At 35.2% G+C, this 25,106-nt stretch overlaps 1 protein-coding gene across 1 annotated transcript; it reads right to left on the bottom strand.

Annotated features, from left to right (window-relative positions):
• Positions 1-25,106, bottom strand: LOC100265506 (uncharacterized). The gene is made up of 10 exons (XM_002264730.4): positions 24,739-25,106; positions 23,607-23,672; positions 22,228-22,408; positions 11,527-11,723; positions 8,098-8,148; positions 5,454-5,545; positions 5,124-5,188; positions 2,631-2,722; positions 725-829; positions 1-593 (listed from the first exon to the last, which is right to left on the bottom strand). The coding sequence occupies exons 1-10, from the start codon at positions 24,997-24,999 to the stop codon at positions 456-458; spliced, it is 1,248 nt and encodes a 415-aa protein (XP_002264766.1). The 5' UTR covers positions 25,000-25,106; the 3' UTR covers positions 1-455.

Genomic DNA, 25,106 nt, shown 5'->3' on the forward strand with positions numbered 1-25,106 from the left:
TCAATCAAAATGTAACCTAACTATTTAGAATTGCTTCCAAACCAAAGCAATACAGGCTAGGATCGCTTCACAAAAATCACTAACAAATGGACCTTTCCTTGAGTTCTTCTTCTCCAACAAAATTAATAGCCTCAAGTCACAAATATATGAGACAGTACAACATTGATAATCAGGTTTACAAAAGATATGAAATTTTCTGCCTAATCTCAGAAATTTCTTATTCCACTATGGAAGTTGAGAGATAAAGACCCAACTACCAATAGCTAAAACCCTAGAAATCCCACCACCATAATAAAAGACCTAATGCTTTGGTGATGCAAACCCCATCATTCTGACAAAAATCTTGGGGGTTGGTGATCCTTGGAGGCCTATGTTGCTGTTGTGTTTCCCTTCAGTCATCCCCCATTCATCTGCTGTTTAAGCTTTTGGACAATCTGACATGACCGACTTCTCAGTCACACTAGACAACCTCTGAAACCTTTTCTTAGAGCAGTTTCATCCAAGTTCCTTCCTATAAATACGAGTTTGCTCACCCTTTTCTCATCAGGTTCCCATGTTTTGCCTGGGCAGCCATCTAATGTAGAATGCACCCCCTGAAAGATATGGCACAGGGAAAAGGAAAACAAGGAAAAGCAAAATCACAAGAAAAGGGATTAAAATCTCATCTTTAAGTCGTGAGTAATGACTCAGATCATGAAAATTCAGGTTAAGAAATGATAAGAACCTGAAAAACATAACGTTCATCAGAACCATTCACACACAGGACCCCCTTCATCCTGTACAAGTCTTCCCCTTTTTCTTCAAGAAGCCTTTCCAGCCAATCATCTACCTGGTTCACATGCCACCAAAGAGAAAATATATACTTTTTCTTACGATTCTCCTATGGTTGATTTGTGTACGAAACATATTGTGCATGTATGCATCTTTTTGAGTCTGACATAGGAAAAGTAGTGCTGTTTGTATTATTGGCATTATTGCTTCAATATTTGATTTCTCTATAAGTGCATTTTTAGCTACTGAGCAATGCGCTCAAAGAAGCAAAACCCCAGGCCTTTAAACAAACTCAACTAACTTTCCTAAAGGGACTTTGGGGTTGAAAGTTTAGAACACCACCAAATCACCACTCACCTATTAGACATTGTCTATTTGGAATTTGCAAAGCATTGATCAGTGTTGGAACCAACCAGAGCTCCAAACTACAAGATGTGATCCCAACCTAAGCATGCCAATCAGGTCAAAACTAGCCTATTCAATGATTTTACGATGATTTGACAGTTGTGAACATAGGGATATAAATTATAATAACAAACTTCAATCAAGTGACTGGATATACAAGGATCCAAACTACTTGATCTGATTATTACCAAAAGAAAAAGAGAAAAAGAAAAAAAAAAAAAAAACCCTCCACTATAATACAAAACTGATTGATTAAATATAATGATTGCAAGCATATTAATAGAAATTTATAAAGTGAACTACACTCTAACAATAGATGATAGGTGTGGTTGTCAAAAACATTTTAAATGTAAAATGCTACATATCAGCAATGTCACATCCTACAGGCTTCCTCTGTTATGGCACTACATTTAAGTCCCAGACATCAAAAACCAGAGGCCTCCATTTTGTCTAAAAGCCTCAAAGCTCCACTAAATTCCGAGAGTATCAGATTTTCAGCAATTGTTGATTTTTCTTCTGTAAACCTCTTGTAATCTTCATCACAAAAATCTATAATCTCAATTTTCCGGTTGATACCGACAACATAAACCTTAAATACTGATAGTGGCTGGAATTAGGAATCTTAGAGCTGACATAGAGGCCAAATGCTTTGTTAACTTGCAGATATCAGGGCTCTTAGAGCTTATACAACTCAAGTTAGGAAAGTTAATTCGAAAATTAAATCCAATACCGTACAGCTATTCTCCAAACAGCTCCCCTGCATGCCACATACAAGAAGGCCACCTGGTCTCTTCCTCACATCACAATTAACCCTCTCCATGGGATGTGATTTTGATATCAAGCTCAGCTACCTGGTTTATCCTTGAATACCTCCACTTTATCTATGATGTTTCCAGATCAGTTCCCTATCTTTAAGATTCTATTCATGTAATCAATCTCAACAGACACAAAAAGCAGAAGAATATGTCAAGACAAACCACACAAAAGTAAACTATGCCCTCTTCTGATGAACTCATGTCCTACCATTTGCCATCCCAAAAGCATAGAAATTAGAATTAGTCTCCTTCCTCCACCCACTTCACCCTAGCTTTTTCCCTTTGATTTACACCTTTTCAAATCTTTAAGGGCTTAGTCAACATCACTTGATCCAATCCTGCAAGAGCCTATATTCCTAATATTCCTAAACTTGGAGACTTCAATGCTATCATTTGCCTTTCACCAACAGCGCACTTCCTCTTTAATAAACACGTGCCTTTCCAATGGTCTATCCAGGAAGGCATGGGGAAGCAGGATATAGCGCACACAATCCCAAGTCATTGGGAAATGGGGTAAATGCTTCTCTCAGCACCTTGACGACATTTTAGAAAACTTTTTGTTCAAAGCATTGAAATTGCCTAATTCATCAAATGACCTTCAAATAGAAGATATCCACAAAACATCATGGAAAAATTTACCTCATCAAGGTCAAGGGTTCCTTCAGAAACTATACTGACACTGGAGACAGCAGAATCATGCACATGATCGTGATGATGTCCTTTATGGTGTCCTGTCACAACCAAAATGAAACACCAAAACAATGAGTTTGAAATCACTCTAGAATCAATTTTGTGTTAGAAATACAGGTGAAATCATATCAAAATGATCAGCTATTTTCCAAATAAACTAAAATGATAGTCCATTACATAACATTTTAATAGAACAGGCGCAAGCAAAGGAAAAAGAACTTTTTAGATGTGCCATTTGAATGCTAAAGCACTCTTTCTACCAAAAGCAAAACCATTTCCTGCAGATGACTTATCTTAGCACAACTTTATACTGTTCCACTGAGAGCTAATTGTGAAATTCTAATGGCACATCAGATGGAACATCAGGAAACAACCTCCTACTGAGTTATGTTCACCATCATAAAACAAGTAGATATTGAGATCCACCAATAAGAAGGTTGAAATACATAAATAAGGGTTAAATAGGTCCAAATCAATTATCATTCAACTCAAAATCAAAGCATTAAGCAGGTAGGAAATATACAATAAAAAAACATCAGACAACAAATATATATTAAAATAGAGCTGCTTTAAATAATCCAAATCATGTGTCATTCAACTCTTTTTAGAATATACAAACTAGAAGAACTTATTAGTCTTAACGGTGGATTCCAAGCATAGAGCAAATAAGAAGTGTACAACAAAACATCTGGTAAAGACATATATTAAAATAGAGATGTCTTCTAATCTGATATTGTAGTGGAGCTTGAGAGAGAGAGAGAAAGAGAGAGAGGATAGAGAAGAGAGAAAGAGGATAGAGAAGAGAGAGATTGATATGAAAAGGGGAAAAGGTTCCCCATCTATGAATTTTATCACTTCAGATAATACATCGCTGCATGACATTCTGATGACACTTAAACTAAAATCAGAATCTTACAATGTGTTTTATAGGAATAAGAACCTAATGTTAAAAAACATTGCTACTAGTTTTTCAACAAACAACAACACTGTGTCCAAAGAATCCTGTTTTAGTCTAAACCAAAAATGGAATGGTTTATTATCAGAAGCAGTTGCTACTAAAGTAGGGCTAAACACTAGTAAAGGTCTTAATCACTCTTTAGTGGTAGATTATCTACTTTTACTGGAAGGCTTTTCCCCACTATTGCAAAAAGTCCCAACATTTGCTAAATGCAACTTTAGTTTAGATAACTCTACTCAGTAGGAAGATTGAAAGCAAATTAGGTTAACCTTAATTACAAATAACATTCCTGTGGTCTAAAAAATTACGCACCCCTCTCCCAAGTTTTGGTGTTGATCATATGACCTTCCTCTCCATAGAATAGTCATTAAAGTTATGGGTGACAATTGATGACATCAGCATGCAAAAAGTTTATAAGGTACCCAAACTACCCTTCTCCAAAAAAATCTCAACTCAACTTCTCTTCTTTGCTCCCAAATAAACCCCAATCCTAAACCCACATTCTCCCCTAACCCCAACATCTTTTTTCCTATCCCCAAAATCCACCCTCTCCACCTCCAAATCTTCTACTTCATGATTTTCTTCTTCTCAGTCATTTCTTGGTTGCTATGCACAGCCATGAGTCTCTTCCCCCCCTCTCTTTATTTTTTATTTATTTTATTTATTTATATATTATTATTATTATTATTTTAGGAAGACCATAACAATGTGCAGCAGCAGTGTAGCCTTCTTTTTTTCTCAAAAAGCTTGGTAGGGGGCTAGCGGTGCCAATTACCGCAAAGATTTTTTATTTTTTTTCTTCAGAAAGGAAAGGGAAAAAGTGAATGGAGAAAGAAGACAAGGGCCTTTCTATATATGGAGCTTGATGATTTAGGGTTTTTTATTATTAATATTATTATTTTGGAAGACCATAACAATGTGCAGCAGCAGTGTAGCCTTCTTTTTTCCTCAAAAAGCTTGGTAAGGGGCTTTTTTTATTCTTTTTCTTCAGAAAGGAAAGGGAAAAAGTGAATGGAGGAAGAAGACAAGGGCCTTTCTATATATGGTGCTTGGTGATTTAGGGTTTAAGGGAGAAGGCGGCTCAAAAGGAAGCCTTTTGACCTTCAAGGTAATGGCATTCCTATCTTTTTGCATTTCAGCTAACATCTTCAGGAACAATAACTGACAGCACAGCCTAGAGTCACTTTACCTTGAAGGGTTAGTGTTCCTGATAGACACTTCAATGTAGGTGTCCTGAATTAAATTTTTAAGTGTCCTAATCAAAACTTGAAAAAGTACTTCCCGATTTGTTTAAACTATTAAGAATCATCTGAAACATGGGATGACAGTCATACAAACATATGCTCAAACGCAACTAATTGAAACATAATTTCCCCAGAGTCATACTTTTGTTTCCCTATCTTTTTCCTGGCAACAAACTTCTATTGTTGATGGCAAACAGATCATGATAAGGCATGAATCAGAGAAAGAAGAAAAGACACTACCTTTCCCGGTTTCATGTTGATGGGTTGCACAATGGGAGCTATCTACCTGAACCTCGGAATCAATTCTGCAAAACCAATGCATATGCAATGCAAATATGAGCTTTTATTACAATGCCGAAATATAGATATGCATCACAGTTTTGTCTCTTCTATCCAGAAAAAATAGAAAAGGTAAAGATTGGAAGGAAAAAAAAATATTGATTAGAAATAAAGATGACAAAGAATTTGACATGGAAAAGATTTTTTGGCTGTAACAGAATTCCTTTGTCTTTTAAGGACAAAAACTGATACATTACAGAAGATACACAGCTGAATAAATAGCACAATGACCTCTCAAGATCATATCCTCCCACTCCCAAAACAAAGTCCATGTCAACACATCCAAATTTAGCTAACTTTATCTGAGCCATCCCATTGATATGCTGTAAAAATAAACAAATAAATAAAAATAAACATAAAAATAAAAACCAAAATTAAAAAAAAAAAAAGATAAAAAAAAAAATAATGCAAAAATCACATGTTAAAAACCTAAACACATGCAAGTAACATATGTTATTAATGAATCAACTCAACATTTTGATAGATAATAAGAGATGTAAATATATTGCATGAGAAAATAGTACACCAAAGTAAACAAGACATATACAACAGGCACCAAATGGCTAAGCCTCATAAGAGGGAAACAAAAAACAATCCTCTCTGAACATAAATCCCAACCAATATACAAAATCAATTAAAGACATCGATCCTTCTTTTATGTACATGCAAACCCAAACTAGAAGTTACTTATGAACGAATATTTCAACTGTTGATCAGGCTGCTTCTCATTTTCAAAAACTCTTCCATTTTGTTCCTGCCAAATTGTCTAAAAAAATGCAAAGAGGATCGACTCTCCATGCTTTTTTCTCTTTCCTTCCTACAAAGAACTCATGCTAGCTTAAAAGAGTTGCTTTTACCATGGAATGGACCACCCAAACTAAGCCAAAGAAATAGAATAGCAACTGCCGTAGAACCTTTGATTTGGTACAATGAAGAGAATATGATCAATAGATTCCCCTTTGATTTTACAGGAAAAAAAAAACAAAAAAAAACTATTCTCCAATGGCCATTCTCTTCTTTGAAGCTGATATATTGTCAATACTTTATTCCAACTAGCTTCCCAAGAAAAAAAGGCTCAATTTAGATGGCACCCATGAATTCCAAATAATGTCCTTTGGAAAAGAAATTCACTCCCAAATTCGAAAACAAAATAGAGGGATTTGACTTTAAAAAACTCCATTATTTGAATCCTTCCAAACACCTATCGTCTTCTACTCTCCTTACCAAATATATTTGTATCTTGAGGAAAAAAGAACCAACAATACATAGCTCCCAATTGTTTAAGTGTCTAGAGAACCACAAATTCCAAAGACCCCTTTCACCTATCAATTTTCCAACTGAAGAACCCAACCCAATTTCACAAGAACTTTAAATCATAGATACTAACACTAACTCATCATTAACCTGATTTTGTAATAATAGATTTACTGCAAATTTGATTTTTTGGACTATTACCCCATTTGCGATGCTCAACTAAATCCTTTCATTTGGTATGAAAGTTAGATATACATTGTGGATTCATAATAGTTTAAGCTTTTAGAAAAATTAGTAACTTAACATGATATCAAAGCTACGGTTAACTAAATGTCTCAAGTTCAAGTCTCTCCTACCGTTTGTTGCCCTATATATTTATCTATAATCCATGATCCTTGTTTTGTCTCTCCACATGTAGGTATGGAGCCACATGTGAAGGAAGATGTTAGCCTAATATACATTGGAGCATCATATCCTAATAGCTTAAAGCTTTTAGGAAAGTTGGTCAAGTAACAAGAAAGATAATGATAATATTAATTACGATTATGTCCCTCATAAATAAGGAAGGAAAAGGCTTCTCTTAAGAAATAACAAATACTAATTATGTGCCTTATATTTTAAGACAACCAGGATATTTTTGGATGCATTCTTCTTCCTAGTTTAAATCTTAAATTTTAGAATGGCTATTGAAAAAAATACATGCAATTATTTTAAAACCTGATAGGGGTGAGCCGCACAACCACTTGGAAAGCCAATTGATCTGGCTTCCCACACAGAAAAACCCAAGCTATTTCTAAAGGATATCTACATGCATGCATATGTATGTGTGTGTGTGTGTGTATATATATATATATATATATATATGAATATACACACACCAGTCTTTTAGGTACTCATTTCTTGTTCGCAGGTATGTTGTTAATCAAGGTATAGATTAAAGTCCAATACTTGCATGCCAATACTTAGCCACATGGTCTTGGTTTTGAACATACAGTTTCCAACATGATATCCCTGGTTAAGATGTATTGCTCGACAGTGGAAAAAGTAACAGATGTTTCACCAAAAAAATGGAGGGAAAGAAAAACAAAGCATATGCAGAGAATTTTGGGTTATTTCTTTGCAATGGCTCATAAAGTATGGTAACATTGCAGTGTCCTAGAATATTCACAAACTAAGGTTTTCAAACCTGTAATTCAACACTGGTAAACAAAGCAAAGCTTTAACTCAACAGAACCAGGATTGCATTTAGTTCTCTAATTTATTTTCTTCACATCAATTCATATACAATTATGCCTTGTTGAGATTGTAAATTGATTATGAAATATCATTTCACCTTTAAAAATGCTCATAGTTTTTAGAAAAGAGTAACAACTTTAAAAAGTAATTGTGAATTTTGGTAAAATTATTTGAGCATTACATTTTTAGTTATTGTCAATAACAACTAAAGTGCTTCCTTTTGTGGTTTAATGAATGGTCCTTAAACCGCTGATTACAAGTTCAACTTTTCATAGCACAGAACAAAAAATAATGAAAAAAAAAAAAAAACAGAAATCCTAATACCCATTAGACAACTTAATTTCACTTTAAAAGGGAAAAATCTCTTCTTGTACAGCACTCTTACCTTAATTCTCTGGGTCAATCTCTCCAAGTCAGCCTCAGTCACCAAATCAATCTGTCAAGATGAATCAAACAGTGATAAATATTAAATATAGGAATATAGAATCTCCTTAAAATCCCAAAGCAAACAACTGGAGCATACATAAGTTCGACAATTCACATGATAGAAAATGAACTGAAAATAATGCCAAGGCACTATAAATGCAGCAGCGATTGGTTCTAAGACATGCCCTCTGTCAAGGTCTAAAATGAATGTGTTTGGGCCCAAAGGAAGCCTCAATTCTAGATGCTTGAGTAATGAGTTTGTTAGTTTATCATAATGGTCTCACTTTTCACTCAGAAATGGGAGAAGGGTTAAATTCTGAAAAGACTAGTGGTGCGAGGATCAAACTTTGGAAGAAGCCTTTCCATATTTATTTTTCTTTGCTTCTAACAAAGAGAGATGGATGGCAAAGGCATGGGAGGTGAATGGGGTAGGGGGTGGTTGGAGCCCCCGTTTTTCAAGGCAGTTTAATGATTAGGAGTTGGATGAAGTGGAGAGTTTCTTTCAGAAATTGCAATAATTGGTAATTAAAGGAGAACTGGAGGAAAAACTAAGGTGGAATGAATCCAAGTGCAGCAAGTTTTCAGACAGATGTCTCTATTCTTCCTTATCTAGGGGATATAGAGAGCATCATCCATCTAGTATTGTGTGGAGTTATTAGGCACCAATGAAGGTCAGTTTTTTTGCCTAGGAAGGATCATGGCGTAGAATCCTTACTCTTGACCAACTCAAAAGGAGGGGTTGGACTCTCCCAAGTAGATGTTACTTGTGCAAAGGTGCGGAGGACACGACAGACCACTTGCTTCTATATTGTTCCAAAACAAGAATGGTATGACGCTTGGTTTTTTCTCTTTTTGGAGTGGAGTGGGCTACGCATTCTTTAGTCAAAACCAAAGGGCTTTGGAGTGGAGTGGGTCACGCATTCTCTCTTTGGGTTGGCATGGCTCTTTCGTGGGGAAAAAAATGGAAAAAAGCATGGAGGGCCACTAATTTTATGTTTGTCATGGACTCTTTGGAACAAGAGAAACAAAAGGGCCTTTCAGGATGTTAAGCACTCCAACCAAGCAATCAAATTTGCTTTTTTATATACTTTTGGGAAATAGGCTAAGGTGTATATAGAGGATCACATAATGTCTATGTTAGATTTTGTAGATTGGTTGAGTTTAAAGTAAGGAGAGGGGTCTTCTTGTTTCTTTCCTTTGTCCTGTTGGGCCTTTTTTGTATATTTCATATGTATTGTGCTATGTCTCATTTTAGGAGCTTTTAATACATGTTTCCCCGTATGCCTATCAAAAAAAAAAAAAAAGTTAATTGTAACTTCATTGAATTTACGTCTACCATGTGTAGCTTAGCAACTTTAAAGATTAGGATGGTTTGGCATCCAAATTAGTAGTAATATGGTTCTAGGTTTGTTTCGTATCTGGGTTTGGTAGAGTCCTAGTTGCCATTTAGAAAGTTTTCTTTTCTGGGGATTTTAATTACTCAGAAATATTTATTCCCATCAAACTCAATTATAATAGTTCCTAGTTTTGAGCTATTAGAAATCTTTTATCTGGTTGCAAGCTAGCCTATCATGTGCTCAGAAACTTTCTATTTTAGAGAATTTGAGTCCTATTCAGTTTCTATTGCAGGGGGTTATGTTCTTGACTTCTTGGAAGGTCTTCACTTGCCTTAATGTTATCAAGAGTCCATAAATGCATCCCTTCAGACCAAAAAAGACATTAGAATTGATTAATCAAAGTTTTAAGGTTCAAGTTGATAACTCATGATGTCCTAGGTTCTTTCTTCTCTGTCTTCTTCTCATCCTACTTCTTTCCAATTCTTTTTGTTCCGTTTTCCTTTTTTCTTATTTTCTTATAAGAAACAAGGAGATAGAGAAATTGTGTAAAAAAAGGATGATGTATCCTTCCAGCCAGGAACACCTCCATGATACTGGGAAAATAATACTAGAAACTTCCCTAGACCTTGGGGCCCTAGACAACACTATTTAAGGTTTAAGCTCAATCTTGCATCAGTTTGGTATCAACGCAAGGCTCTGACTTTCAATAAACCTTTTTATTTTCTTTCAGTAATCCTACCACCGCAGTCACAAAGAAAGAGCATTGATGCACTTTCTTAAAGTTTATGAAGCTAATGAATTAGATGTTAGATGGTTTAAAAGTAAGGAAGTCCGCGATGGTCACAAGTGGCAACCACCTGTAAAAGTTTACAGGAGGCATAAAGGATTGGACTATAAGGCCAAAAGTATAATTTGGCATACAATGGATGATAACAGCCTCAGTTGGGATTTTATATAATTCAACATGGATTTCAGCCCAAGTTTTTTTTATGAGTACAGTCAAAGGGCCACAAGTGTTCTTATCTCCAAAATCATTAATATTTTTTAAAATTTACAAGAGTCTTTTAATTTTTGTTTATTAGTTCAAGTTGTTGATTTCCCAGTTTTATTATTCCTGTGATTATCTCCAAAGAGTCTTAGGGGTCTTAGGATTGAAGTGTATAAAGCTGATCAGTCTATCTTCTAAAAGGATGAATGAATGACAACACACTGATCAAAAAAAGAAAATGAATGAATGACAACACAAAACCTTCTAGCTTTCAATGTTTTCTTATTTCTGTGATGCAAACTAAACCTAGTTGTGAAGCCTAAGGTTTTTGGGAATGCTGCCTAGAGTATCATCATATTTCTTTTACTTCTGCTGTTCTGCATCAGTAAGAACCATTAGCACTACATTGAAAAAGATAAAAGTAATTAAGGAGACAATATTGGCTTTTGTACAAAGGCAAAAACACCCCCTAAGGGCAGCTCAACTGGTAGGTGCTCCCTCTCCTGTATGCAGTCTTAGTTTCAAGTTCCGGGCATATCCAATACACAGTTCTAGGGTAGGGATCATGTATCTATGGTTCTCACCAGTTCTACATCATTTAATAATAATAATAATAATAATAATAAGTCCTGGGCGAAAAAACCCATTGGAATAGCAACTAATCATGATTTGGAATCCGCTAGGCCAAACTTCAGTTCCAAGGCTTCATTCCACCCATACCATTCTTCCCTCAAGTTGTGCATAGGATCAGCTGTATTTCTCCACTTCCACAATTGCATCAATTAGATCTTAGTTCAATGCATTTATCCATCATCACTCAATCCCTTAGAGCAATTCTTACTAACCCTAAAACCCCAATTTTTGAACTACATGCAATTATTGACCTTTGAAGCTTGCGTTAAAACCTAAAAATTGACTTCCATCTACCAAAATCCTCAAGATACAACGTCTCTTAGACTTTGGTGAAGCATTATTTGGCCTACTAACAGAAATTTTTTATCGTGTTATTAAATGATTAAGTGTCATCCTGCATCACATTTTAAAGGAAATAAACAAATCATACCTTATTTAAAATGATACGGTCTGCATAAGCAACTTGTTCCACTGCTTCATTCACCACAAATCTGGGTTTTACTTCATCTAAATGTTGCATGGCATGCTTAGCATCGACCAAAGTAACAACTCCATCAAGTTTCACATAACGTGAAACTAACTCATCAGTACAAAATGTTTCAATAACAGGAGCCGGTTTAGCAAGGCCTGAAAAAGCAACATCCATCAATAAATTAAATACTGAAACTAACAATGCCTGCACCCTAGGCAGCACATCACAGATACAAGATATGACATGGTCCAAACATGATGAGACAAAAAGTGAAAACATGGCTATTGTTACCAAGATTTGAGGAAAAACAACAAATTTTCTGGGTTGTTATTAAGTGAATGGCAGGAACCCTCATTCGTCCATCAAAACTACAGCTAATATCACTAAAAATACAGAAACATACAACAGGATTTGAGAATGAATAAGAAATTTGCAGGGTACTAAAAAATGTTACCAGGAAGTGAATGGCTAGTCCTCGAAAATACAAGAAGGATTGCAAAGGTTTTTGAATTAAGACCCTCATTTGTCTATCAACATTTGGAATGGCAGTTTTGGGAGGGTGTTAGTGAACAACATGCATCTAGGAACTATTTTGAGCAATAGGAAAAGGCATCTCCTTCCTTAGAACTTGTTGATTTTCTAAGAAAATATCATTGAATATGGAAGGTGATGCTTTTTCTTATTTTCCAAACCAGTTCCTATATTCATACCACTTTAGTTCGCATCAAAGCCAAAAACCTAGATTTAGGCAAGAGTTGAACATAACATACATTGTGGTGAAAGAGGACATCATGAATAGCAAACAGAAATAGCTGAATGAAAATTCTTAAAGGGAAATGTGATACCTTTGGCATACCAAAAGATAGTCTTGAGGAGGAAAAGATTAAAGAGATAGTGCCATAATTTGAAAATTTTCACTAATTTCAGCAATGAAGTTGTCAAAGAATAACACTAACCTCCTATCAAAAAAAAAAAGAATAACGCTAACCAAGCATTTGTTGAATGTTGTAAGAATGATTGTTTTAATAGTTGGTAGACCACAAATACCTTTTGCTTTGGAATCCTTGCAAATGTTTGATGAACACCTTGACAGGAGGTTAAAGCGTGGTTAAGCAGCCTTTATGATGAAAGAGAGAGTTTCATAGTTTGGAATTTTCCACAAATTTAGCAATGAAGTTACCAAGAATCAAACACTTATCAAGAATTTAATGGATGCCCTAAGGATAACTGCTCAGCAGTTGGCAGACAACACATACTAGATTTGGTATCATTCCAAAGCCAAATACTCTGCTTTCCAATTTATTGCTTTTTGACCTCCTGGTGCACTAGAACACTTTCATTTTGAGTGTCTCATCTTCTCCAAGGAAGTGAAACTCAAATGCATAGGGAACATGGTCCAACTACATTTTTCATTTTCATTACTTCCATGGCCATGCCCAGCATTCATGCTATTGAAATGGTTCATCAATAGAGATGCTTCTATGGGTACCATAATCTGCTGTTTGAAAAAATGATTCATCAAAATGATATCACCAGCACCCATGCTATTGACATGTTTCAGCAGTAGTGATGTTCCCATGCATGCCATAATATTGCATGAAGAAATGATTCATTGAAATAATGGCACCATTAATATTGACACATCTGAGATTGTCAAATTCTTTGGGAATCCCTCTCTTCAATCCTCCCTTTTTTTATATTTCTATTGACACATCTGGAATTGCCAAATGATTCATCAAAAATTTTGGGGGATTAATGCATCCTGGTTGCATGAAGAAGTGTTGTTGTTGTAGTACCAGAAATCCACATACAATTCTGACTATTTTCTTGTTGAGCAATTTCCTTTCTCTTTTTTGTTCATTGTTTTTCATGTTTCTATTTTTTAGATACCTTAGATATTTTTCATGTTTATCTTTGGCAATAAAGTCAATAATGGGGGATAAAAACTATTTCTCATTATTTATAAAACTAGGAAAAAAAATCCAGTTTGGCTAGTTGAAAGCAAAAAATATTTTTACAGCTAAGGCTTTGGAGATATTATTATTGATCAACAAAATTAAGATTATTTAAAGAATTATTTTTGAGGTTTTTGTATAATACCATTCTTTCATTACCCTATTGTTTTGGTCATTGTCATTAGTATCGTATATTACACAATACTTATCATGCAATACATATCATCTCAAAGTGGAATCAATACGTACTGTATAATGTATTGGAAAATACACTGTATCGTTCGAGACACCAACTGTGGTGTTCTGATACATTCAATACTACGTTACAACGATACTAAGATAAGCCAAAAAACAATACCGTTTAAGCTAAAAAAACAACACTATTTCAAAACAAGATCGTTTCAGCTTTCAAAAGAAGAATATTTTAGGGGTTTTTTTGGTTTCTACCTTTGGCACACGCATCATGACTCTTGGACTCTCGACGTAAGGTAAAGACAAGGAAGAATAGAACAGAAAGAGAAAAGCGTTGGTGACATTACCGTGAGGTGAGTTCTCTAAGTGTTCTATCATTTGGTTCTTCTTCTTCGTTTTTTTTTTTTTCTCTTTTTCCTTTCCCTTTTTTTGTCATCATATAGTTCTCTTTCCATCCTCGGTTCATTTTTTTCCCTCTGATTTTCTCTAATTTCGCTATGAGAGAGACCTTGTTTTACATAAAAAAATAAAATAAAATAAAATAAAAAATAAAAAAGGGTTTATAGTCGTGTTAGGCCAAACTATAGCCTATAGGAGTATAGACCTCATAACTGAAAGCATAGACCTCACAGTTGTAGCTATCAACCTTAGTACTGTAGCTACTACTGTCTTTCTATAAAAAAAATATTTTTATCTGCTTTCAAGCTTTAAAAAAATTATTTTTAATTTGCGAAACTCATATATTAAAGATGATGGGTCATGGGAAGTGAGTAAGTGTAGCCTTAGTGCTGCAACAACTTCATTCAACTTTAAAAAAAAATATTCTTAATTTGGAAGACTCATATATTGAAAATGATAAGTCATGGAAAGCGTGTAAGTGCAACCTAAGCCTTAATGCTATAAAAGCTTCTTTCAAGTTTTAAAAAAATCTATTTTTATTAGACTCATAGCAATATGAGTTTTTCAAGAGGTTGAGCCATGAGAAACCGTGTTAGTGCTGCTATTTTGTATACTTATATTAAGAGAAGGCTACAGTATAGTGCTATGACTGCTATCAGCCTTAAAAATAGTTGTTTTATTATGTAATCTCATGATTTGGAAGCAATGGGTCTAGTAGCAAAAGTTGACAATAATAATGTTGTAGTGTAAACCTCTTGAAATAATTTTTTAAGAGGTTAAAAAAATTCTTTTGTTGTCAACTTTTGCTATCAAATCATGAGATTACATAATAAAATAACTATTTTTAAGGTCGGTGGCAGTCATAGCACTATATTGTAGCCTTCTCTTAATATAAGTATACAAAATAGTAGCATTAACACGGTTTCCCATAGCTCAACCTCTTCAAAAACCCATATTGCTATGAGTCTAATAAAAATAGATTTTTTAAAAAATTGAAAGAAGTTGCTGCAAAACTAAGGCTTAGGCTGCACTTACACGCTTCCCATGACATATTATTATTATTTTTTTTTATAGATAAAAAAGATGTATATATAGAAAAGAGGAAGCACCAAAAGCAATGCCCTCAGGGTATACAGGGAGTATACAAAAGAAGTCAAAAGGCTCAAACCGAAGGGGAAGGGATAGAAACAAAAAACATCACCTGCCTTTACTTAGACCCTAACCAATCAATGAAGCTTACAAGCGAAGAAGGGCTCAACTATAGACACCCTAACCCAAGACCAAAGATTACATACAAAAGAATTTTTCAATCTTTGGAGCGAAAGCTCCTCATTACCAAACGCTAACATATTCCTTTCCTTCCAGACTGTCCAAAATATACATAAGGGGGTCATTTGCCAAGTCTTTTTAAGAGCTTTCCCCACAAAAGCCCCATCTACCCAAGAAGAGTTTCCTTCACTGAACAAAGAAGAATCCAAGCCACACCAAAGAGGGAGAAAAGAAGATTCCATAGAACCCGAGTCTTTGCACAATGAAGAAGAAGGTGATCCACCGTTTCTACTTCAGAGAAGCATAGAAAACATCTATTTGCCAGTGAGTGCCCCCTCCTTTGAAGTTGGTCTAAAGTTAAGACTTTCCCCCCAAAAGCCTCCCAAGCAAAGAAAGCCACCTTAGGAGGCACACTTGCCCTCTAAACACTACCACTAGGGAACAAAAGAGAATCACTGGGCTCCAAGATAGAATAAAGAGACTTGACCATAAAGGTGTCACACCTTGAAGTTATCTAAATCACTCTATCTTCCACCTCCCTTTGCACCCTAAAAGCTTGGATCTTTTGCAAAAAAGGCTCCACCAACTCTACCTCCCAATCACTAAACGCCCTTGAGAAAAGAAGGGTCCAACCACCCCCATCACCATCAGAGTTCCAAACATCTGACACCCAAACTTCCTTAGACAAAGAAATGGAAAATAAGGAAGGGAATGACTCACAAAGTGGCTCATCTCCACACCACTTGTCCATCCAAAATTTCACTCTCTGCCCATTACCCACTTAGTAGGCCAACCTACCACTCAAATAAATTCACTTCTTCCTAATTGCTTTTCACAATCCCACACCATACCTCTCACTCACTGCACAGGAGCGCCAGCCCCCATCCTCTTCACCATACTTGTGACTAATGACTTGCTTCCAAATGGCCTCTCTTTCATCGGCAAACCGCCAATTCCACTTGCTTAAGAAAGCTATAACCATCAGAGCTAGATTTCACACACCCAAACCACCTTTCCTTTTTACCAAGCAAACCCTGTTCCACCTAAGAAGATGCGATTTCTACACAAGAGCTCCACCAACCCAAAGAAAATCCCTCTGAATCTTCTCCAATCTCAACCTCACTTTTCTTGGCATGCAAAAAAAGGACATGAAATAGATAGGCATGCTAGATAAAGTGCTTCGGATTAGAGTGAGTCTCTCTCCTTTTGAGATATACCGTCTCTTCCACATTGCTAGCCTTTTTCGAAATCTCTCTTCAACGCCATCCCACACCACCACTGATTTGAAGGGGGGGCCCAAAGGCATACCCAAATAGCAAGAAGGGAGACCACCCACTTTACACCCCAACTCTAAGGCCAAGTCCTCTATATTATGCATCCTATCCGTCGGTATTAACTCGCTTTTCTCCAAACTGATTCTCAAACCTAAGCAAGCCTCAAACCACATGAGAAGTCAGCTTAGATAAGTCATCTGGTCTTGAGACGCCTCACAAAACACCAATGTATCATTAGCAAATAACAAGTGCGAGATTAGAATCCCCTCGCCACTCCTACCTCTCACCCTCCAACATATCGTAGCACCCCCTAATAACCCTCCTCAATAGACAACTAAGCACCTCCATGGCTATCACAAAGAAATAAGGGGAGAGGGGATCTCCTTGTCTCAATCCCCTTAAACTTTGGAAAAGACCGGAAGGAGATCCATTTATTAAAACAGAAAATTTCACAATGGAGATGCACCATTCTATCCAATTTATCCATATCTCCGCAAAGTCCATCTTTCTAAGCACTGCAAACAAGAACTTCCAATTGACATTATCATACGCCTTCTCTATATCCAACTTGCACAACACACCACCTTCATTGCTTTTCAACCTTGAGTCCATAGCCTCATTTGCAATCAATACTACGCCTAAAATCTATCTACCCTCCACAAAGGCATTTTGGGACTCCGAAATCACTTTGCCCATAACCTTTTTAAGTCTATTAGCCAACACCTTGGCCAACAAATTATAGAGGCTTACCCACAAGGCTAATCGGCTTAAAATCTTTCAAGTCTTCTGCACCTCCCTTCTTAGGACTAAAACCAAGAAAGTAGCATTCAAAGACTTTACAAATCTGCCCCAATCATGAAAGTCTCTAAAAAAAAACCCATAACCTCTACCTTCACAACATCCCAACAAAAAAGCCAAAATGTGATGGTGAAGCTGTCCGGACCTGTGACTTTGTCCTTGCCTAGATCTGAGAGAGTTGCAAACACCTCTTCTTCCAAAAAAGGAATCTCTAGCCTCTCAACCTCACTACTATCTAGCCCCATAAAAGTCAACCCATCAATGCAAGGACGCCACCCCCCTTCTTCTGAATAGAGGTTATGAAACGCCCCAACCACACTATCTTTTAAATCAATCTCCTTGGTATGCCAACAGCCATTCACTTTCAGTTTGTCCCCCTCCTTCAACCACACTTCCCCCTCCTTCAAGCTATTATCTTCAATCCATGAGTCTTCCAGATTAAAAATAATATTTTAAAAAGTTGAATGAAGTTGCAACACTAAGGTTGCACTTATCCCATGACCCATCATCTTCAATATATGAGTCTCCCAAATTAAAAATAATTTTTTTAAAGCTTGAAAGCAGGAAAAAAAATACTTTTTTTAAAGAAAGACAGTAGCAACTATAATACTAAGGCTGACAGCTACAACTGTGAGGTCTATGCTTTCAGTTGTGAGGTTCATACTCCTATAGGCTATAGTTTGACCTAATAGAGACTAACACGGCTACCCAAAACACCATTCTCTCTAAAGCAGCTGATATTTCCATGAGAGAACCAGAAGCCCTCTTTTTTATGTAAATCAAGGTCTCTCTAATAGCAAAAATGAGAGAAAATCAAAGGGAAAAAAAAGAACCAAAGATAAGAACGAAAAGAGAACTAGATGATGACAAAGAAAGTGAAAGGAAAAAAAAAAAAGAACCAAATGATGGAGCACTCAGAGAACTCACCTCACGGTAATGTCGTTGATGCTTTTCTTTTTCCATTCTATTCTTCCCTTGCCTTCTCCTTATGTCGAGAGTCCAAGAGTTGTGATGCATGTGTCAAATGTAGAAACCAAAAAAAACCTAAAATATTCTTCTCTTGAAAGCTGCAACGATTTTTTTTTGAAATGGTATTGTTTTTTAGATTAAACGGCGTTGTTTTTTGGCTTGTCTTAGTATCGTTGTAACATAATATCGAATGTATCGGAACACCACAACTCGTATCTCGAACAATATGGTGTATTTTCCAATACACTATATGGTACGTATCAATTCCACTTTGAGACGATATGTATCACACGATAAGTATCATGTATCATACAATACTAATAACAATGGTTGGGACTGAGAAGATTTTGATATCTTAGTGGTATCGATTTGGACATTTGACACTAGGATGACACTGTTGAGTTACTGGGAAACTATAGTATCTGTGTATCAAATTCACATTTTGATACTATGCGACAAAAGGATATTGGTATCGCTTGGTATTGAGGTCTGCCAAAAGATAATTCGATAAAGAGCAAACCTACTAGAAGCATGCGTCTTTGCCTACAAATAGCTTACCATATGTAGATTTTAGAGATTAGAGAGCAGATATTAGAGATTATATTCTACATTTTAGACAGAGTTAGGAATTAGAGATAGTTTCAACAATAGTCTTCTCTGCTGATAAATGTTCTTTCATTTTCTTAGCTGCCAAACATGATCTGCACTGTCAAAGATCTTGTCATGGACAGCTAATTACCTGTTGATATTTGGCGGAACATTAGCATGCAGTAATGGACATCATTAGCATTTCTCTGTGAGTTCTTCACTGCGCTCTTTTAGTCTCTGTTTTCATCAGTTCGAATTCTTCTGATTTACCATTGTAAAACTCACATATTTGATGCTTGAGAATACAATAGATACTCTGCAATGCATTGGTCTATTGTCTTTCACTAGATCTAATATGTCCAATTTTAGGAATGGAATAGAAATGAATCTGAGTATAAAGGATTCAAAATCTCACTTTCTAAAAGGTGATTTCAATTGATAAGTAGGAAATCGAAACTAATTTCAATTGATAAACAGGAAATCAAAACTAATTTCAATTGATAAACAGAAAATCCAATCCTGGGTGGATAAGATCTGTTTGTGAATTGATTTTTCCAGATATCAATGACTTAGATTTCTGTAAACATCTATTTGGTTCACTGCTCAATTGAAGAAACTGAAAAAATCTGTTTTTAAACTATCAAATTTTGCATTGATTATCTTTTCACAAAATGATTGTATTTGAAATATGATTGATGGTTATCAAAAAATTGTGTCCTTATAGTAAATCCTTGTGGAAATGACCTAACCACTAAAGCTAGCTAAAAAAATCCTTTTTAATTTTCTAAAGAGAGATTGTTTTGGTTTTGGAGTTTTTAGCATCAAGGACACTCTGGTTAAATTTGAAGAACCAAGCTGACTTTTGGAAGATAAAACTAACCAGTAAAAAATCACAATCCAGTGGTGCAAACATCAAGACTATAGCATTAAAAGTCTTACTGATTCTAGGAAATAATAACATTGAGTAATGAAAAAAACATAGTCTCCTTTGAATAGAATCCAAAATAGAAAATATAGAAAAAAAAAATAATAATAATAATTTTCTTGATGATTAATAACAATTTCCAAACCCTAGACATGGTGAACTATTTATAGTTCCAAACTTACTAAACTATGCTTATTCTTAGTAGATATACGTATATGTATGCTATACATGCATATTCTTCAAAATGTCCAAAAAGAAAAGTAAGAACCCCCTAAAAATAAAACCCAGAAATGCAAAGAATGCCCAATAATGAATCCTGGAAAACTCCTCTAAAGAGGGTAATCTTTAGTTTCACACCTAGAATCTAAGAGCTCAAAGGTGTGACTGTCATTTCAAAATTTGAGCCAAAAACTGAACATGAAATGACACAAAATGATGCAGTTGCCTATAAGACTATCCACATAAAGCATACACTAGAGCAAATAAAGCAATTCTAGAATAGCATCCAACATATGATGAGTCTCTAAATACCATATACCTAGCCAGATAAACACTTAATCCACAACTCAACCACCTAAGAACAACTATTGACATACTACAGATGCAAGAGCTTGGTCATTATCTTACTCAGGCTTATTCTCAGTAAAGCATGTTTTTCTTAGCCTTGTTTGTTAGATCCTATGGACATGAATCCTATCACTGCAGCTAAATTTCTATAAAAATCTAAAGTTTCATTTAAGGTCAAAATCTCTGCTTGGTTAGTGGCTCACAAGAGGGTCAACACCAATGACATGCTACAATTGAGAAGAACTTACAAAACCCTTAACCCCATTTGTATATTTTATGCATGAGTGGAGAAATAGTTGACCATCTTTTTTTACATTGCATGCAGACTTTGGGCCTTCGGCATAAGCCATCCAAATTAGCTAACTTGGATTGGGTTCCTCCTAGGAGCATTTTGATATCATGTCCATCTCATATAGAGGTTTGAGGAGCTCCATCAGAGGCAAAGTCATGTAGTAAATCACTGGTATCACGCTGATATAGATTGTGTAGAGGGAAAGAAATGCTAAGATTTCCGAGGACAAGTGGAGGACTTCAGAGACTATGGAATCTAAATTCATTTGTATTCATCCTTTTGGGCCTCTTGTTCCATGGCATTTAAGGGCATTCCTCCCAATGTTGTTAGGCTTGACTAGCATTTAGTGCGTAAGCCATAAGGATTAGTTTAGCAAGGAGAGAAGATTTATTTCGATTTCTATTCAAAGGAGCTATTTTTAATACTCAAGAGGCATGGGAGATCTTATGTCGCATATTCACATATTGTTCTATATGGATGTATAGGTCTTTCTTCCATTTTTTATCAATTTTTTGTAAATCCAGGGAGGATTACTCAACCTTCTCATGCACATGCTTTAACCAATTTTAATATACTTTGCTTTTTATTTTTAAAAAAAAAAAAAAACAGAACTAAAATAAATCCAAATATTTGCTTCATAAACTATGTCAAATAACTAGGCAATCAATCTAAAGATTGCGCCAAGAGCCCATTCCTAAACCATCACTCCATGAATCTTGTCACTACTTTGAAAGGAGAGGAAGAAAGGTGAGCTTCTTAAAGTTCAGTAAAAAGTAATGATGTGACAGTGTAGATCAACTCTCAAAGCACAAAGGATAAAAGTTGAAATATCATCAATATCTTGTTTAAAATAAAAAAGATCATCAATTGGAAAAAGGGAAGTATGAACTTAGGTTCATCTCAGTTAAAATAGCAAAGGGTTTAAACTATTATCAACCTTCACCACTAATATCTGTTCTTCAATTAAATGTTTTATCATTTAGAAAAGTACATATTTAGATGAAATGAACTTCTATTCTATGCTTGGAGTATAAGTTTTGAACAACTTTTGCACTAGAAATTTTTTAACCATGAAAGAAAAATCCTAACATTCTTGGAGTATGTGAGACTAAAAATAAGTATTAATAAATATTTGCTAATGTTTAGAAGCAAATGCGAAAGATAGAAAAAATAATAACATTATTAACAATAATAATACAGAATATTCCTTCAACACTGTTTTCATCATATCTCAATTGAATTGCATGAATTGAGATTTCTAAACCATATGATTAAGTTGGAAGTTACTGTAATTAGGAGCAAGTAGGATTAAATCTGTGGACTGAATTGATAGCTCTGTTAAATAGATAAATAATAAAGACACCAAACAAACAAACCCATCTTAGGTCAAAAGTTGACAACTTTTATGGATCAGATATTAAAATACCATACCTGTGGTTTCTATAACAATATGATCAAATTTGTCTCGCTTTTTCTTAACCAATTCCAAGAGCATTTTCACTAGATCTCCTCGTACGGTACAGCATAGACACCCATTATTAACCATGACAATGTCTTCAGCCACTGAGGAATGACTAGCAACCAATGAACCATCAATATCCACCTCGCCAAACTGCAATAACAACAGTGTCAGTAAGATGCATGCACTGTCACACCAAGGACCGGTAATAGCCGACTTCAGATTGGTTAAAAGTTGGTTAATCTTCAAGGTACATATGCATTTGAAATAGTTAGAGCTTAAAGAATAACTATGGTATGTTAGGCTAGGTGAAAGTTTAAGAGAAAATCATGATAAACAAAGTTTATTAAGCAGAAATTAAGCAGTGTTCACACATCTTAAAGGGCATTCAAACATCCTCCAGGATGTTCAAAACGTCCCATAGAGGGCATTCAAACACCCCTCCCAATAGCCAAACACCCCCCTCCAGAACCTCTATTTTGGCTTTTTTGGTACTTCCTTCCCTGTTTATAAAGGCCTTTTGGTAAATCTAAATTTAGAATATCTCTCCAAAATTATATCATAGGTATTTTCACATTGTATTCGGTGTTCTTGTGTGGGATTAATAAATTTTTATTCCTTATTGAATCTATTGAGATTGATTGAAATTAAAATCCAAGTAAAAATTAAAATTTTGATTACTAGCTTGGACTATGTAGTCAACACCCACAACCACACAAACCTCACATATCATTATCATCAGATTTCCCACCAAAAGGTGGGCTAGCTGCTTACATGACATCATCTCATAGATTGAAAAGATTACCATAATTGGATATTTCAGGATTGACTTATGTTGAACGGGCAAATCCTCTAGTTCAAAAGTTCTTAATCTCCATATGAGAACCTTCAAGGCCTACCAGTCCATCATCATTTTGCCAACCCCTCTTCACCTTTCAGTTTGCTCCACTTTTCCATTGAAACTAGCTAGTAGCTACCTCACATCCATGTGATCAACCTCTACAAATAACCTTGTGTAAACACTTGCAAACACCAAGAACTCATTTTTTCAAGGTTATCATAATAAATAATGGCAAACACATGGCACAAGTATGAACCAATAAGACAAAGATTTAAAAAATGTTGAATTATTGTCTATTAGAAGTACTGGGAGAGAATGTGAAGTAAATTTCAACTAATGGTCAAAAATGCCCACAAACTAAAATGTCCTAAACCACCATGTTTATATACTTTTAACTGAAAGAGAAACAAAAGCAGCTGAAATTGCCTTATCAAAGAAAAAAAATGTCATGCAAAAAACAAGTATAAAAACAGAAAGTAATTCTTTGTCTTAAGAAATAAAATTCGGTACCTCGTTCTCTATGACAGCAATCCGCTTTCCATGTTGTGAAGTTAAAATATGATTCAAGAGAGTGGTCTGTCATTATTAAATATTACCAAAGAAATGAATAAGCACAATCTGAGATAACACGACAACAGCAATAAAGTTTAACAATCAAACTTATATATCCGGTTTTTTTACTTTTTATAATTAGATTACTAAGAAAATTTTCCAGAAAAATAAAAATCTCTCAATAGATTCTTAAGGTGAAACTTCAGGGAAACTTATAGTTTGGGGGAAATTATTTCCATGCAGTAGAAATGTTTCTTATTGCTTGTTTCTCTGAGAGAAAAAATTTTAGGTTTCAAAATACAAAATCCATCAATAAAGTGAAAATCTCAAATAAAAGAGGAAACTTTCAGAAAACTCTCTCATGGGAACAAATTGGGGATAACTTTGTTTGGAGACATTGTCCATGGAAACAAACAGAGCCAATAGTACCAAAAAGAAAAACCACCTGAGATGATAAAAATAACAATAATAAAACTTGAGAATGAACTCATCCAAAGTTTTTCATTACTTCTTAGGGAAAGAGATCCCAGAAATACTCTAAACAATAATGTTTCCTTAATCGATACTGAGAACGAAATTTTGGAAAACGTATCTGTTTGTACAAGAACGTAATTTCTTTCTTACTATTCGTTTTCCTCAAGAGAATCTTTTAGGTTTCATAATAGAAATTTCATCAATTAAGATGACTCCTCAAAATTCAAACGAAAAGAAATTCTAGAAAAATCTTCTACGGAATCAGATTGGAAAAATTTTGTCTTGAAACATTTTCCTTAGAAAAAACGAGGGCCAATGAGTACTAAAAACAAAACAAAACAAAACCCAAGACAAAGAAAATTTCCAGAAGAAGTCTCTAGTTGAAATAAATTGTTGAAAATGCCCAGAAATACTTCCACAGGAACAAAAAGAACCCATTGATTAGCACCAAAACAAAACAACAACAACAAAAGAAAAAACAAAAAAAAAAGGCACGACATTGAGAATTTTCAGAAGCATTCCTTGCCAAAAATAAATTGAGGAAAAGTATATCTGGAAACATTTTCGAAAGAAACAAACAGACCCACTTGGTACCAAAGATACAAACAAAGCCCACCTTTCCAGAGCCGAGAAAACCAGTGATTACAGTGGCAGGAACCCTATTGTCGAGATTGAGAGAGCTAATATCGTAATTTGGGGCACAAACCATACCCCTGGAGTTTCTATAAAGAAACTTAGTAGAATCAAATGGGCTAGAACCAAGGACATGAGCGTTTCTGAGGAGCTGAACGAGACATGAAGAAGAGTGCTGGAAGTGATGGTGGAGAGTTTTGCACAGGCTTTTGGTTGTTGTTCTTGATAACAACCTGGTGGCCATTTTCAAGTAGCAACGGAACCTTAAACCTTAAACCCTAGCAAAAGGGTTTATCACCTCTCGTGTCTGAGCCTTTTTATAATTATTATTATTCTACTTTTTTTTTTTTT

This window comes from Vitis vinifera, chromosome 2 (genome assembly GCF_030704535.1).
Source record: "Vitis vinifera cultivar Pinot Noir 40024 chromosome 2, ASM3070453v1".
Lineage (NCBI taxonomy): Eukaryota > Viridiplantae > Streptophyta > Magnoliopsida > Vitales > Vitaceae > Vitis > Vitis vinifera.

Coding starts and splice junctions, on each gene's coding strand:
- LOC100265506 (XM_002264730.4), bottom strand. CDS start 24,999: ATGGCCACCAGGTTGTTATCAAGAACAACAACCAAAAGCCTGTGCAAA. Junction 5,546..8,097: donor GATTGACCCAGAGAATTAAG/GTAAGAGTGCTG, acceptor TTATTTTTACAG/CATATCAATGGGATGGCTCA. Junction 830..2,630: donor GAACCCTTGACCTTGATGAG/GTAAATTTTTCC, acceptor CATGTGAACCAG/GTAGATGATTGGCTGGAAAG.